General features: G+C 45.4%; 1 protein-coding gene across 2 annotated transcripts in view; it reads left to right on the forward strand.

The window, feature by feature from the left end:
* DCDC2C (doublecortin domain containing 2C) overlaps positions 1-17918 on the forward strand; it is a 141616-nt gene that overhangs the window by 57317 nt on the left and 66381 nt on the right. For both annotated transcript variants that reach the window (XM_030799903.1, XM_030799904.1), the window contains 2 exons: positions 11249-11375; positions 14599-14699. In XM_030799903.1, the coding sequence (XP_030655763.1) occupies positions 11249-11375; positions 14599-14699 (228 nt within the window). The remainder of the gene's footprint in view (positions 1-11248; positions 11376-14598; positions 14700-17918) is intronic.

The following is a 17918-nucleotide window of genomic DNA, read 5'->3' on the forward strand; positions in this document are numbered from 1 at the left end:
ATGTCTGCTCTTGAGTGAGCTTAGCCTGTCTGACTTCTTTCTCATGTTGTCCTTCTCTGGCTTTTGTTGCCAAGGCTTTTCTTCTGAATCGACTCTTATTATTTTTTGTAGCTTCTTGAGTTGAATGATTGCCTTATTTATTTTAGATTTTCTTCCTCTAAGAAACACATTTTAAAATTAGGTGTTTGTTGAATGGATGAATGAAGGATGATCATTGAGATTACAGAAATGATATGCCTTACTCTGTTTATCGTTCCTTATATAAAGGTCTACATCTGTAAAGATGTGTTATCTTAAAACTCAGTATTAATTTTTTTGGCCTCATTTTGAAGAGTGGGTGTGTTTCTAAGAATGAAAAGAATTCCACACACAGAACTTCCCTGAGGCTGGAATTTATGATGACTTGCAGCAACTTAGCCATTTATGATAAATGTGTTTGTTTCTTTACTTGCTTGCCCCAGGTTTTCCATTTCTAACTTGTTAAGCCTTTTATCTATTTTCTATGTGAATTGCTACAACATCTTTTTGGAAAAGAAGGTACAAAATTAAAAAAAAAATACAGGAGTGCTCGTCATTAAGATATTGCCTTGTGGAATATGGGGGGCTGTTGGGATCCTTGGCAGTGTGCACATTCTAATAACATCAGCCAATCAAAGTATCAGCTTTCTTTAAAATTGGATGCTGGATTTTCTTTTAAATTTGCAAGCTTAAAGAAAGTGCCTAGAATACAAAGCAGAAAGTCTTTCTTGACCCTTCAATGAACATATCACAAACATGACCTAGAACTTGTGACCCACAGGATATCAGGCCCGAACGGGGCACTTGTTGATTCATCTGGTTGTCCATGAAGCTGTGTTGAGGTGTTGGCAGCATGCTAAGCACACTCCGCTAGCACGAGAGACACAAAGATGAGTGGAGTGTAAGTTTCCACCTTGGAGAAGGCAGAGTGTTGATAAGCATGGGAGTAACCCTAGCAGACCTCATGCAGCCCTTCTGCTTAGTAAATTAAATCCCAGTAATTAAATCACCCCAGATTCCACCAGCACCAACCTCCCCACCTCCACAGTTCCAACAGATCATTGATGCCTCTCCTATAAGCTGTTTAACTTCCACACCTGCCTATGTCTCCCCATCAACACTGCCCAATGGAGTCAGGAAGAAACACCTGATACCTATGGGGGGAAAGCTCTGTGAGAGTGGGCAGGTAGGGGGTCAGGGGAGCTGGGCTCCTCAGGAAGATGTTTTTATTTGCAGGGATCCAGATTTAAGCAAGGGAGTACAATGGACTATATCTACTTGATACTCATTACTACTGATGGAATAAATTGTATGGACTGAAAAGGGAGCAAAATAGGGAGGGGCTGGTCCTGAGCAACTATGACATTCCCAGTGAGGTGACAGGTGGAGCAGAGCAGTGGGACTGGAGAGATGCTGTGTATCATTGATTCTATGGAAGGCATATTCCCACATCCCTACATCCCTGGAACAGGTGCATCTGACGTCGACAGTGTCTCAGGACTCCTGTGGGCAGTCATGTTGCAGGTGCTGGTTGCTCATGGATAAACTTGGCTATAGCTGCTCATTTGACTGTGTCTTCAATTGAATTGTGTGCGGGGTTGATTCTGTACATGTTGAGTTTAACTACTGTGTAAAATATCCTCAAAATGATTTTTCTGTGAGAATTGAAACAAAAAGTTATTATATGCACGGAAAGGCCTAAAAGTAGAACATCATGATGCAAATTTGCTATCAATTGAATATATTCTTCTTCAATTCCATCTATTCTTGCAGAGTGACAACCAGCTCTTGTGTAGGACCTGAGACAGGGAGGTTGACACACAAAGTTGCAGCTGCCCGTGTCAGTGATCTACATGGTATAACAAGCCACCCCCAAACCCAGGTGCTTCAGGCAACAAGGGTTTATGATTTCTCTAAGTTCTGTGGGTTGGCTGCACAGGTCTTGGGCTGGTTTCACCTTGGTTGCTTATGAGGCTGTGTTCAGCGGGGCATCCTTCCCAAGCTGCATGCAGAAGCACTGATGCCTTTGACTCGGAGTCAAAAAGTGGCTCAGAAGTGTCAGACTCTGGATGCAAAATCTTGGAGGCTATTCAGGTGATTTGTTTCTGTTGTTTTCTCATTTTTCTTTACGTACAAGCATGCTGTGTCATAAAAATGAGTGTCTAAATGGTTCTAGAAGGGCTTCTTCAGTAAGTAGAAAATAGAACTTCTAGGAAATTAAAGCACGCTGACATGCTTTAAATAGCACTTCCTTTCTTTCTTAGTAGTACATAAAATAGCTACGTGTTTGCAGTATGATTCATGGAATCTTGATTCAAAGAAGTGAGATGGAGAATAACAGAAAGTAATGTGGCACCTCGAGATGACTGTGGAGGACATGGGAGAAGTCAAGGCCGACCTCAGGATTCCAGGGATGGCGGGAGGGTGGTGCATTCAGGAGCTGGGATCAGGTCTGCAGGAGGAGGAAGCAGGACTTTGGGTTGCACACTTGTGTGAGAAGTTGCTTTGCTCTAGACGAGCACATTTATTACACGAGAGTGAAGGGAGGCATGAGAGATGATATCCTTGCATAAAAGTATTTTCGATGTCAAGCCAAATTCCTTGCGTGTCCAGCAGAGGATACATCTGCTTCCGTGTTTGTCTGGGATTATCACTGTGGATTCTCTGTGGAATAGAAGGATGGGCCTCCTTCGCATCTAACTGATGTCTGTGAAGTGGGTGACATCTCGTCTACGTGTGATGACATTTTTCCTTAGTAAACTAACTGCTGCCATCAAGGCAAAGCTGTAGTGTTTTAAGAGCAGGCGTCTGGCCTCTGATGTCTGCACTTGGAATCCCAGCTGTACCTAACATTCCAGTGGCTTGACTGGACCTCCCCTCTGTGGGTCTCAGGGAAAGCTGACTCCCTCCTCTCTTCCCTCTTATTTTACTCTTCTCTGTCATCAGACTTCATTCCAAGGCCATGAAGTTCTAATTTAAGCTGTTGGAGCTGCACTGTCCAGAATGTTTGAAAGATGTGAGAGCACAGCTCTTCGTCTCTTAGTTCTCAGTTTCCATTTTGAATAGAAGAAAATATTTTTTTCTTAACTTAGCAAACAAACTTGCATTTGCACTGTTAAAAATGCCCATTTCCCTACCATTTGACCCAGCAATCCCATTACTGAGTATATACCCAAAGGATTATAAATCATTCTACTATAAAGACACATGCACCCATATGTTTACTGCAGCACTATTTACAATAGTAAAGACTTGGAACCAACCCAAATGCCCATCAGTGATAGACTGGATAAAGAAAATGTGGCACATATACACCATGGAATACTATGCAGACATAAAAAAGAATGAGTTCATGTTCTTTGCAGGGACGTGGATGAAGCTGGAAACCATCATTCTCAGCAAACTAACACAGGAACAGAAAACCAAACACCACATGTTCTCACTCATATGTGGGAGTTGAACAATAACACATGGACACAGGGAGGGGCACATCACACACTGGGGTCTGTTAGGGGGTTGGAGGAAAGGGAAGGGAGAGCATTAGGACAAATACCTAATGCATGCAGGGCTTAAAACCTAGATGATGGGTTGATAGGTGCAGCAAACCACCATGGCACATGTATACCCATGTAACAAACCTGCACGTTCTGCACATGTATACCAGAACTTAAAGTAAAATTAAAAAAAAAGAGCCCATTTCCCAAGGAAATGGCAAAAAAAAAATCATGAATGCAGTTTTACTTATTAGCACATCTGAAATATACTTTGAAAATAGCCTGCATTATTCTATTGGTTCACTTCACTTATTGCTTGATTGAAATATTTGAGCATTGGAAAGTATGTCATTATGAGTCTGCCAGTATCCTGTCTGGCACAATTAACTGGAACTTTCAGTCCAATGAAAGTAATTGAATGAAGCTACTCATTATATAGCATTCAGTTTTATAGGAATTGCATTTACTGTGATTTTATAGCTATTGCCTTCCAAAGAAGAAATGCTAATTTGATAAATGTTTAAAATTGCATTCACATATTAAAATGAATGTTTTATGGTGCAGGCTTCTGTGAGAAATCAGTAAATAGTTAATAAGCATTGTATTTATATCACATCTGCAATCAGAACATTAATATTAAATCCTTCTGGGCATAGAGCACAAGTGTTGGTAGTGAACAGTAATGAAAAGGAGATACAGCATATAAATTAAGGAGGTGCGTGCGTATGTGCGTGAAAACAGTTGCAGAGGCACGGGCAGTACCAGACTGAGATCCACACTTTAATAACCTGTTCTGACCAGTAAAGTTCACTGTGAAATGAGTGCTTTGGAATTGACGTTTGCTGGCTAATCACGTCAAGGCTGGAGCAATATCTCATAACAATCAAGGCCGCAATTGTTGTCATCTTTTAGCAGCCTGAGGATGCGACAGCCAGGTTCAATGTTAGCAAATCTTCCACTTTAATAAATGTTCAAAGCAGGCCTGGCTCATTGGTAGAAGACCTTGACCCACTTGGGATGGAGCTGGGACTTTCACATGGGAACTTTTTGCTGTCAGCGTTTGTCATTTCTTACCTGAGGATGGACTGACTCTGAAATAGGTTGTTACTGTCCTTCAATTAGGCAAACTGACTCATCCCAAGTTACCCTGGGAGGCTGCCTTTTGTGTGCCTGAGTTAGACGGTCTCTTATAATAGCATTAAAATATAGCTGGATTAATTGAAATAGGCTCTGGAGAAAAATAAGTCTTTAAAGCACTGCAGAGAAATAAAACGAACATGCCTCAGGTTCATTTTCTGAAAGCATTTTCAGTAGGGAGAAAGATGAATGAAATTGAGAAGCGGTACCTGTCCCCTTTGTAAATAGAGCTCCCATTGATTTTGGAGGGCTCGAGACTTGAGATGGAGAGAAATGTGGGTGTAAGACATGAGGTTCATGCATGCTTCCTTGTGAAAGCCATGGATTCTTGCTTGATCCATGTTTTCTTGCTTGATCCTTTTTTTTTTTTTTTTTTAACCAAGTGCTGCTGCAGATCCATGTTGTTCTGACAAAAGCCATCTGGAGTGCCACGCACTTTGTCCTGCTCCTGTCCTTGGAAACTTGCAGGCCGGAAGGAGAAATGGCTGTGTAAGTGGAAAACCACAAGGCATGTGGCCGTGGAACTATTCATAACGTGGTGTAGTGTGCAGAGGGGATATTGGGGGAAGGAAGCTGTGTGTATTCATTCATTCTTACACTGCTATAAAGAAATATCTGAGACTGGGGAATTTATAAAAAAAAGAGATTTAATTGGCTCATGGTTCTGCAGGAGGCATGGGAATAGCATCTGCTTAGCTTCTGGGGAGGCCTCAGGGAGCTTCCAATCATGGCAGAAGGTGAAGGGAAGTAGGCGTCTCACATGGCAAACACAGGAGCAAGAGAGGAGTCGGGGGGAGCGGGGGAGGTACCACACACTTAACCTGATCTCGTGAGAACTCACTCACTGCTGTGAGGACACATCAAGCTATCAGAGGTCCACCCCCATGACCCAAACCCCTCCCACCATGCTCCACCTCCAAGGATGGGGATCACAATTCAACATGAGATTTGGGCGGGGACAAACATCCAAACTAAATCAGTGTGGGAACAAGACGACCTTTGAGCTGAGTCTTGGAGGATGTGTAGGAGAGTTCTCCAGGTGGCTGAGAGGAGGTAGCTGTTTTGGAGAGAGTAGGGCTTTAGGGGAACTGACAAGCTGGGGAACAGCAAGCGTGTGTGAGGCTGCCTGGGAAGGGGATGGGGAGGCAGGCTGGGCCTGGGTGAAAGGCTGAGTGTTGGGGGGCGGTGGTAAGAGTTTGGACTTCATCCTGAGGGGACGTGGACCTTGAGTGCTTGGGTTACGTCTGTACACTGCCCACTGATTCTCCTGAGAGAGCCCCTCCACACCCCTCCCCTGGACCACCATTGATGCCCAACCACTGCCAGTGTGTGTCCAAGTCACACCTGTTCCACTCACTCACAGAGGTTCGCTCTGGCATTTGGATGAGCACTGGCTGACTGCCAGCCTGGCTCTGAGATCCCTCCCTGTCTGAAGGGCTGTGGTCCCCAGCACAGCCCCAGGAGGCAGGCACCATCTCCATTCTATCGCACCTCAGAGAGACCTGAGGCCACACAGCTGACGTGGCGGGCCTGCGACCCAGCGCTGGTGAGCACGGCTCGGGATGTCACCCAGCTCAGGAGCTCCCACTGCCGGCCAGGCTCCTAGAATGGTCACGGATTTTTCTTTTCCTTCTTTTTTTTTTTTATTGAATAATTTCCAACATCCTTTTCAATAATATATATTTTCTTAAATTATTATTATACTTTAAGTTTTAGGGCACATGTGCACAACGTGCAGGTTTGTTACATACGTATACATGTGCCATGTTGGTGTGCTGCACCCATTAACTCGTCATTTAGCATTAGGTATATCTCCTAATGCTATCGCTCCCCCGTCCCCCCACCCCACAACAGTCCCCGGTGTGTGATGTTCCCCTTCCTGTGTCCATGTGTTCTCATTGTTCAATTCCCACCTATGAGTGAGAACATGCAGTGTTTGGTTTTTTGTGCTTGCGATAGTTTGCTGAGAATGATGGTTTCCAGCTTCATCCATGTCCTTACAAAGGACAATGAACTCATCATTTTTTGTGGCTGCATAGTATTCCATGGTGTATATGTGCCACATTTTCTTAATCCAGTCTATCATTGTTGGACATTTGAGTTGGTTCCAAGTCTTTGCTATTGTGGATAGTGCCACAATAAACATACGTGTGCATGTGTCTTTATAGCAGCATGATTTATAATCCTTTGGGTATATACCCAGTAATGGGATTGCTGGGTCAAATGGTGTTTCTAGTTCTAGATCCCTGAGGAATTGCCACACCGACTTCCACAATGGTTGAACTAATTTACAGTCCGCCGTAACTGAAGCCTCCTTGCCCTCGACCCTGGCTCATACGCAGGCTTTCGTATCTTTGTCCAGCTCTGGGTCACCAATGCGAGAGCACCCGCCAAGGTGGCCCTAGTCCCACTTCGCTGCACGGGGTCTCTAGTCTCACAGCCCTTTACTCTTACCTGCTTTCTTCTCTCCCTGGAATATATGTCCTACTGTTGATTGTTCCCGTTGTCTGACTGTAAGCACCATTTTCTCTGTAAAGCCATTTTTGGGCTTATTCCAGCATCCTTCACAGCCCACCCTTTAGAATGGACTCTGTTATTTTGGGCTGGACACAAAACCAAGTGAGGCACTTGCTCTTGGTGCTACCTGTGCGTTTCTCTCTGCTGTGCTCTCCGGGGTAGAGCCAGGCCTGTGCGTTTCTCTCTGCTGCGCTCTCTGGGGTAGAACCGTGCTCTTTAGTCATGTATTTTCCAGCTGGATACCTTGTAGACAGGCAGTAGGCGATTATTGAGGGAATGAAGGAATTCACCCACCAGAGCTGCTCAGTGACTGTTGAGGATGCTACTGCTCAGATATAGAAAATTGGAATAAAATTTGAATCCTGTTTTATTGCAACCTTTGCAGATGTTTAGTCTGTTAGCATGGTAGTTAACAAGAGCAGACTAAATTAGAATTGTAATGTAACCAGAGGAGGCATCGACTTCATCAGTTCTCATCGCTTACCTCTATTATATGCAACTAGAAAGATGTAGTGTCTGCTCTCCTCTGACCCAAGTATTGTGAACTGCTTTGAGACTCCACGTTTAAAAGACAGTTTAAACTGAGAAAAATTAAGAAAAGTAAGTGCAATACAGGATTTGGTGTGATTCAGTGTGAAAGGTCTTCATGTAGTGTTTGGGGGTTAGATTACGTTTTCCCTTTTCCATGGAATTAACATTTTGTTGCTTTCTTTTAGTCAGTTTTCCAACCCATATTGTAATTTGTGCTGTTTAAGAAGTCAAGATCTTCCACTTAAATGAGGTTCATCAACAAGCTGTATTCTGAAGGTTGACTAGGACACACTCGGGCTTGGACCAAGGTTTAGGGCAGGGAAGTTTGGGAGGGAAGAGCATATTTGTATGTCCTGCAGATGGCATTAGCTGGAAAGGACAGGGGCACTGCTTTGTGGAGAAGGTGTGCCATGATTGTGAGGCCTCCCCAGCCATGTGGAACTGTGAGTCCATTGAACCTCTTTTTCTTCATAAATTACCCAGTCTCAGGTATTTCTTCATAGCAGTATGAAAATGGACTAATACGTAGCCAACTCTAGATCTTTCTATAAAGCAATGCAAGACAGGCCTACATTCTTAAAAGATGCCAAGGTCATGGAAGACAGTCTGAGGAGCTGTTCCAGGTGAGAGGAGACTCAGGAGATCTGACATCTAAATGTGATGTGAATCCTGAACAGATCTTTTCTTGAGTGAAAAATGCTGTAAAGCACATTTTTGGGACAATTACAAAATTGGAATATGGATGGTAGAATAGATGAAAATACTATATCAGGTGAATATCCTGAATTTGGCAATTGTCTCTGATTATGTAAGAGATGATGTTTCTGTTGTGAGGAAACACACTCTGAAGTATTAAATAGATCCCACGTCTTCAGTATTAAGTACTAAAGTACTAAGAGGCAAAGGTGCATGATGTAAGAAACCTTCTCCCAAATAGTTCAGAGAAAATATGTACTTAATGTAGATATTGGCCGGCAGAATCTGTGTCTATCAATGCCCTGCATTTTCTTGTCTGAAGAAATGTCAGATTTTAAACTCTTCTTTCCCTACTGTCTTTCCATCCTCTTGCTCAGTTCATTAAATCAGCAGAGATTTACTGAGCAACTATTATGCTTGCTGAATTGAACACATGCACATATTGAGAGCTGACTCTTTGTTTAGCACGGTGGTTAGTTATGTCAGGGTGTCATGGGAACACATCAAAGAGACCGTTGAGGTGAGTCTTGAGCTGGGGTTTGGAGGATGAGCTGGCATAAGAAGAAGGTGAGGAAGGGACTTCCACATGGAGCTGTAGCGGCACAGGTATGGTGCAGGGAAGGATGGGTCGGACTAGGAAGGCAGGTGGGTCTTGGAGCATGAATGCCACTGTGCTAGGTTAAGGAGTTTGGATGTCTTCCCAAGGTGGTGTCTATCTCCTTAAGGGTTTGAACAGTGGGAAGTGATCAGGTGTGCTGGCATTATTCACTTATTCTGTTAACAAATATTTACTGAGCATCTGCTATGGTTCTAGGCTCTGGGAATTCATTAATGGAGAAACAAACCAACATCCTTGCCCTTGATGGCTTCTAACCTTCTGCTGATGAAAGAAAAACACAACAAACATCATCAATAAATTGTCTATGAATTACATATACTGCTGTGGGTAAAGTGTGAAGGGCAAGGGAAGGGACAGGGCACCCCTCTTGGGAGTGACAGGGCAGAGGGACGATTTGAGCCAAGACTTGACAGGAGGCTGCACCTGTGCTGCTCTCAATTTCACAGAAATAAGGTATTTGCAAAAACTCACATTTCCTGCATGTGCTTGGGTAAGGTATGAGATTAGAAATAAATTGGTGTAATGACACAGTGCCCCCTGTTTGCCCAGCCATCCTGCTGCATCCAAAGTTACTTTTGTTTTGGGCGACTTTCCAGGTCAGGGTGGAGGCACTGCGTTTGTATGTCATTGCAGTGCCCAGGGTGGTGGGGGCTGGGTCACACCGTGGGCGGTTCTTGTTTGCTGTGTATTCTGCGTCACAACTGCTTCTGTGCCCTCGTTATGAGGGTGGATCGTGCATGCTTGTTATTGCCCTTTGAGTACTATTCCAGAGATAATAGGACAACACACACACACACACACACACACACACACACACACACACACGGTGTCTTTATCTTAGAGGCCAAAGTTAAGGAAAATGTGTCTCAACAACCAGAGTTCAGTGATGCTAAAAAGAATCAACTAGACTTTCAGAATCCCAACCTCCAAAATACAGGCACCATATACCATCTTCTGTTTCCGTGACCACTTCTGCTGAGATCTCATTTCTTCTCCTTAACAGCAGGATTTCAGCTCGTAGGAAAACTCCTTAAAATAGGTAGAAACATTTTGTGTGGTCACACGTATAAGGTTGGAGGGCTATTTTCATACCTTAACTTCCACAAAGATCAAAAACCTGGTAGTTTGCGTCATATACAATATATTAATGGTACAAGACAGGTGTTTTCAGTTTGACATTTCTTAAGTGACATAGAGAGCTCGGGAGAAATACCTATTTATATACTTCAGCCTGGATTCACTTCCAAATACTTGAGAAAATATCAAAAAAAGAAAACCTAAAAAAGGCATTTTGTATTATAAAGATAGTTTATGGGATAGAATTGTAATGGTGCTAAGGGAATTACAGGCAGTCCTGACTTAGTTCGACTTAGGATTTTTGAGTGTATGATGGTGCACAAGCTTCACGCGTTCAGTAGAAAGCTGTAGGATACTCTCAGAATGCTGGGCAGTGACGGCCACAGCTGCCTGTCAGCCACGTGCCCTCTGCAGGTGGACGGCGATGCCAGATGACTTTTCCCGCCTCCAGGCCAACGTAAGTGTTCCGAGCACGTTTAAGGAAGGGCTGCGCCATGATGTTTGGTAGGCTAGGTGTATTAAATGCATTTTCGACTTTAGATACTTTCACCTTAGGACATGTTCATCAGGATGTGACCACGTCCTAATTTGAGGAGCAGATATCTGCATGTCATCTTTGTGTTTTAGTTGTGCTTTGTTGTTACTGTTTACAGATTAAAAAACATGTGAGTTATCCCTTATTGCAACCCCAAAGTAAACTGCCACATGGCTACTTTTCATCACAGATACCCTCATCCTGCTCAGAGGTTCCAGCAGGAACGGCTTTGTGATGCTTGTTGAACAGCAGTTTTTATTAAGCTTTAAAGTGGCTCCAAAAAACCAGAGGTGCCTCTTTTGACTTGCTCATCCCTCTAAAGCAAGCCCTGATTTTGTCAGGTTTTAGGAAGGCCACCTCCAGTTAGGAAGTGAACTAACCTTCTCTGCCTGCCAAGGCACTGGGAGGGAGGGAGAGAATTATTTTTGCTGCTTTTCAGAGGGGAATGCAAGTCATAGAGTAGAAGAGGCTGCATTTGAAGTGAGGCTTCTTGGAGGTGCCTGAGTTTCCTCCTACTGTTTCTCTGAGGAGCTTGTGTCTTCCTGGCCACACCTAGAGAACCTGATCGGACTCCTTGTATCCCACTGTTCCTAATGGACTTTCTCTTCTTCATTTGTCCTATAGGTGGATTCCAAAGGAAAAGAACCTTGTAAATATGATGGCATACCCCCTAAAACACAGGATTCTGTTTATTATGCCAAAGAAGAAAAGAAGAAAACATTGGCAGAACCTTTAGTCCAAAGGGGCGCAGGTGACGTGCAATTTCATCCTATTGTAGGCAGTTTGAAACTTTACCAGGCTAAGAACGTGGGATTTTTTTTTTTCAGAAAAATTTTATACTCCAGAAATATTGTTTGATTTGTAACTATCTGCTTTATTAATAAAAGGTTCAGCTTGTAGGTAGGTCAGTAGTTGGCAGAGCAGAAAAACAAAATTTCACTGCTGAAGGCAATGGGATTCTCTAATCGGGGGCCTCCAAGATAAACACAGTGTTTAAAATCAGCTTACAGCAGGACTGGGTATCTTCTTTCCTAAAGACTGATGACAGAAAACAACAAACAAATCTATCTATTGGGAGAAACATGAACATAAAAGCCACCTAGATTGTTTAGGTGTATTTTTTGAGTATAAGAGACATTTAAAAGATGGATCTTCAGAGCTGGTTTTAAAATGAGATAATTTGGAAAGTGCTCTTACATCTATTTTTACCACTCTGCTACTATTACTAACTCTCACTGAGCTCTTACTGGGTGCCCAGCTCTGAATGAGGCATGTTCAGGTCCCATCTCATTTATGCGTGTGGTGGATACTTAGTGAGAGATGTGAGTCATGTGGCTGGTTATGGAGGAGAAAGCAAGGTGGTGGGAGAGGCTTTCCTGCGCTTCTCTGCAGCAGCTGAACATTTTTAGAAGTCATTTTTCCTGAACACTCTTCCTCCCCTCTTGGCTTCTTCTTTTCTTTTATGTTGAGATGATGCCTTGCTCTGTCACCCAGGCTGGAGTGCAGTGGTGTGATCTCAGCTCACTGCAACCCCCGTCTCCTGAGTTAAGTGATTTTTGTGCCTCAGTCTCCCAAGTAGCTGGGCCTACAGGCACCTCCCACCACATCTGGCTAATTTTTGTATTTTTAATAGAGACAGGGTTTGGCCATGGTGCCCAGGCTGGTCTTGAACTCTTGACCTCAAGTGATCCAACTGCCTCGGCCTCCCAAAGTGCTGGGATGACAGGCATGAGACACCGTGCCCAGGCCCCCGTGGCTTCTGCTGCCTTCTAACACCTCTCAGGTTTTGTCCTCTTTGCACTCTGACGATCTCTTAGCTCCCCCTGCTGCTCCTCTCTCTACTTCTCAGCTATAAATCTGGACATCCCCTAGAGCTTCCCCCGTGGTCCTTTCCCCTCCTGGCCCTTCCCACTCCACAATGAATGCACGGGCCATGGGGAGGTGAGGCAGGTGCATGAGTACATAGGTGGGAGTGTGGCCTACGTGCTCATGCATGTAGGGTTAGGGTTATGGTTAGGGGTATGGGGTTATGAGGCTACGAGACAGGTGTGTGAGCATGTAGGCAGGAGAGTGGACAGGCGGCTCTCAGACCAAAGCCTGCTGAACCCACTCTACCTGACATATGACTATATATCAAGAGCAATCGAAAATTTGATCACTGTGTATAAAACCTCTTCCTTGGCAATGTACATCCCACACAAGTAGCTGGGGCTGCCCAGCACACAGGCCTTCCATCTGGGAGGCAGCCTGGTGCTAGGATGTGGCTTTGGAGTTCAGATCCTAGCTGTGGCCCTCACTGAGCATGGAACTGTGGGCCAATTCCTTACTGACCATAGGCATAGTAAGTTTGTTTGGGGATTGCTATGAGCTTTAAATATCAAATGCCTGGGACACAGTGGGCTCCCAGTGAATGCCACTTCTCCATCTCCTTCTCTCACCTTCCAACCTGTCACCCACGAGAGTAGGGACCCCTCTGGCTCAGTTCAGGACTCTGGGGACGGTTTTCCTCGGGATGAGGGCTGGGAAGGGGGAGAAAGTCAAGAATGGGCCAGGTGACGGGTGAGGTAGGTCCAGGACTCTTGGCCAGAGAAATGAATGGGGCTGCAATTAGTTTCTGGTTTTGGATGATGGAGCTTGCCAGTGGCCACAGTCCTATCTTTTCGGACATTGAAGGAACCAGCCGGCTGACTTCTTCTCTTTTTGGATGTTGAAGGAACCGGCTGGCTGACTTCTCTTTCTCTTCTGCTGTCACCTATTGCTTCGATCAGGATGAGAATAAACTTTTCAAGAATCTTGGGATTTTATAAGTGTTTGATGTATCCAATTGTGTTGCTAATTAAAATGATTTCTAGCAATCCATTAAGTTGACTACCTCACGGTGCACAACTTTAGCACCTGGTTGTTTGAACCCTATTGTTAAATAAGAGGCAGGGAAGCTGCGTTTCCTTTCTTTTTTTTATTTTTTGTATTTGAGATGGAATTTGGCTCTTGTCACCCAGGCTGGAGTGCAGTGGCATGATCTCCACTCACTGCAACCTCTGCCTCCCGGATTCAAGTAATTCTCCTGCCTCTGCCTCCTGAGTAGCTGGGATTAGAGGCATCCACCACCATGTCTGGCTAGTTTTTGTATTTTTTAATAGAGACGGGTTTCACCATGTTGGCTAGGCCAGTCTCAAACTCCTGACCTCAGGCCTCCCAAAGTGTTGGGATTACAGGCGTGAGCCACTGCGTCTGGCTGAAGCTGCATTCTCTTTTTTTCTTTTCTTTTTTTTTTTTTGAGATGGAGCTCGCACTCTCGCGCATGCTGCAGTGCAGAGGCGCCATCTTGGCTCACTGCAAGCTCCGCCTCCCAGGTTCACGCCATTCTCCTGCCTCAGCCTCCTGAGTAGCTGGGACTACACGCGCCCGCCACCATGCCCGGCTAATTTTTTGTATGTTTAGTAGAAACGGGTTTTCAGCATGTTAGCCAGGATGGTCTCAATCTCCTGACCTTGTGATCCACCCACCTCGGCCTCCTAAAGTGCTGGGATTACAGGCGAAGCTGCATTCTCTTAAAAGTTTATTCTATTACTCTGCTGTCCAGTGGGGTTGCTTTGCATGTATTTATTTCTAACGGAATTAACTGGACCCAGGCTTGGTGGACACAGGCCTTCTCTGCGCTTCATCTCGTGGACTGGCTACCGTGGTGGGCACAGCAATCGCATGACTTTCAGGGTCCAGGACCTTCATGGAGACAGAGACAAAAGCAGATGGGGCTAAAATCGAGGCCACCACACTGAGCACCTTGGCAGATGGAAACAGGAAGGGCGAGAGGGAAACGGGGTGAGGCGGACGGGGTCTGGGACCCTAGACCAGGTGGCCTGCCCGAAGCTCCAGGATGCCTGACTTCGTAATTTGGGTTTGGGTCAGGAAATATGCAGTGGACTCCAGCTTCTCCATGGATTTCAAAAGTTTGTCCGTGTGATTTTCCCCAGAAGGTGACGTGTATAAAGCACCGACTCCTAGCAAGGAAACCCAAGGGGCGCTGGACGTCAAAGAGGAGCACAATGTGCAGCTGGAGGTGCCTGTGGACCAGGTGGGTATCCGGGGTCCGATGTCCATGCCGTCTTCACTCCATTCCATCACCTGACTGCCTCAGCGTCATCCTTCACCCTCTCCCTGCAAATTCTCTCTGGACTCTAGAATGTTCTGTGTTCCTCCTAGTTAGAGACTGCTCATCTCAGATCCTGTGTCAAGCATTTTCCTGTCTTCCCATCTCCCCCACAGCTTCTGCTGGAGAGACGCCTTTTAACACTTCACTGTGTGTGACTGCAAATTTGGCTTCATCATTATTTGATGATTGTGTCTGTCCCCTCACTAAGCTACTGACTCCATAAAGAAAGGGGCTGGCTGCCTCACTCACTGTTGGGCCCTGTATCTCGCAGAATTCCTGGCATGGAGGAGGACTTAGTAGTTTTTTTATGAAATGATGACTGAATAATGGAGTAAACAGTGTGATTAGATGGCATGATTATGAAACCTTGAGCCTCTGTTTCCTTATCCATAGATGGGGATGCTGTCTCTGTGTAGGTCTGTGTGTGGCCTGAGTGTGCGGCCAGCACTGGTGCGTGGTGGACGCTGGGGCACTGTTCCCTTCTCCTGGCCTCAGGGAGGAGTGGGGAGCAGGGTTCTGAGAAGAGGTGGGGTCAGGCCAGGGTTGCATCCCAGCTGCGCACCTGAGTGAGTCTCCAGCACTCGGGCAAATGGCAGATTGTGCTCAATGATCTCCTAAAATGCATGCTTTGTCTTCACTACCCACCTGAAGGCAAAACAAGTACATTTCTAATTCTTAGTTTTTGAGCAAAGAATGTATATTCTCTGAAAGGTCAATATTAGCATTAGAGTTCCATTTTTATTCCTCTAAAATAGATGAGGTTCCACCCCTGCTCCTGGAATTATAAAGCACCAAATCCTGGTATCCAGCCAACTTTCCCACTCGTTTCTCTGAATGGATCACTCTTAACTTTGGCACTTTGTTTTTTAGCTTCTGCTGTATTTCTTATTTTCTGTGACACATTTGAAAAATATTACAGACTGCATCTCAATATTCTAGCTTTCCACTTCCGCTTTTGGCATTTTGAGCATCTTGCCTGTGAGTCCTGTCATATTTTCTAAATTTCTAGTAATATTGTTTTCTCTTTTTCTTGACATGTCAAAAGTGACTAAAAGATTTCATTTTCTTTGCAAATCCAAACTAACAGTTAAAATATTTCGTATTGCCCATTTAAGGAGTTTCCTAGTGATAAGGAAACTAGGACATTTTAGGCTGCTACTTGTATGCCAAATGTTCCCTTGTCACTAGGATGTGGCTTTCTGGGTGGTCGACTGTGTCCAACACAAGTTTTCAACACAGGCAGAATCCTCATATGACAAACACTGTTGTCATAACTTTGCGTGTAATAAGCATATTCATAAGTTTTGGTTGCTGGTGATTCTGATGTCCGTCGTCTTTGAGGCAGTGGAGTGAATTCGGTCACCCTGCACTAATGTGAAGTGAGAGGAGGGAAGAGGGCCAGCAGGTCCCTGGGACGCTCCACCCACCAGCCGTGGAGGAGGAGGGGCTTCCAGAAAGAGTTTTCTGTGCAGCAATTTTCCACGCCAGGTAGGGCGAAGTCTCAGCGAATGGAACGTTCTCGCTGTCAAGCAACAATATTAACACAAGTCCTGTGGCTTTGAGCAACACAGAAACAGGCTCTCAGCCATTGTCTGTGGACAGGAAGACCCCCCCGAGGGTGAGCTAGGTCACCCATCCTCCCTCTGCATCCTCCGCTCGTGGCGAGAGCAGAAAGAGCGGCTGTCAGCTGGGATGCTGGGGACAGCTGAGTCCCAGGAGGACCCTTCCTGCACAGCACACCCGGGGAGGATGTTGCCTCATCTTGTCTCCCACTCGCCGGGTCCTAACGCGCAGCGGGTGTTTCACAAAGGCTTATGAAATCTGCCAGAAGTGGATACAAGAAAATCCCACGCGCTTGATCAACAGAGGCAAGGCATGAAGCTCAGGCCATGTAGACAGAGCGGTGCTGCCCAAATCGCGTTCTGCATCTTTGAAAATGCACACATGGGAAGCACCGCTCTCATATCTCTCCTTGGGGGAATCACGGTGCACATGAGTGTATTGTTTCAGAGAAGTCTTAGAGTTATAATTATATATAAGCTTTTGGTTAATTCTGATTATTTCCCCACGAACCTTTTCTTGCTAGGACTCTTTGTGACACACAGTTGAGGCCTTGCCTGTGTACGGTTGTGCAAGGACCTCCTTCTTTCCCGTGGAGCAGGAACGTAGGATGTGGTTGGTGCAGACCCTCTGTTCCTGGGACAGTCATGGACCGGGTGGGTGGCTGCGTCCGAGTGGGCCAAGCCTGGAGAACTTGCGCGAGGGTGGCTGGCTGCCCAGTTCCACTCTGTGCCTGTGCTGCCTGCTGGGCAGGCTCTTGGCTCTGAGTCAGGGTGACTGGCATCCCCATGGACACAGGGAAGGTGCATATATCCGTGTCGTGAGAACTTCCCAGGCCGTTAGTGAAGGACGGTTTGGCCCTAATATTACGCCTTCATGGTGCTGACTTCTTCAGTAATCTGGAATACTGTCTCCTGTTTTTGAGTAATTGATTTTAACTTTGTGGGTTAGCCTGAGTGTCTCACATGCTGTTTCTCACTGTGTCTGCAGTATTATGCTTTCTCCAGTGTAGTGCCACCATAAAGATAAAATATTACAAAATATAACATCCTGACTAGTAAATGTATGAATTTGGAGTCAAGCCTTCTAGGTTGAAGAAGGGAACCTCATGAATGCAGAGTCCTCCAAATCCCAGGCCATCGCTTCGTGGTCAGTGACACTAACAGCACAGCATCCGAGCATCCCTGGAGGATGTCCAGTGGGGGAGGACGCTTCGATTTTCCTGTGACACCTTCAATATCTGTCACTAAACTCCCATTGTCAGGTTTGGAGAAATGAAGGATGTAGCCCATCCTTGGCCCCTGTGGAGGGGCCTCATGTGATCTTTGTGATTTGTGATGATAAATAAGACTTTGATTCCACAGCCTGCTTTCCTGTCACCTTTCCTTTATTCCAGTGTCTAGGAGCTTCTCCCAGTACTTGTTAGTCGGTTCCAAAACATCTCATAGCTGTGCAGGGGAGGACAGAATGGAGCATGGCCTCACTGAATGTGGGCAGAGAGGGTCGGAGGCTCAGCTGGGAAGCCATGTCATTGGTGGTGTTGGGTGTTGGTCTTCCTGACAGTGCAAGATGACTGTTCAT

The sequence above is a fragment of the Nomascus leucogenys genome, chromosome 19 (genome assembly GCF_006542625.1).
Source record: "Nomascus leucogenys isolate Asia chromosome 19, Asia_NLE_v1, whole genome shotgun sequence".
NCBI lineage: Eukaryota > Metazoa > Chordata > Mammalia > Primates > Hylobatidae > Nomascus > Nomascus leucogenys.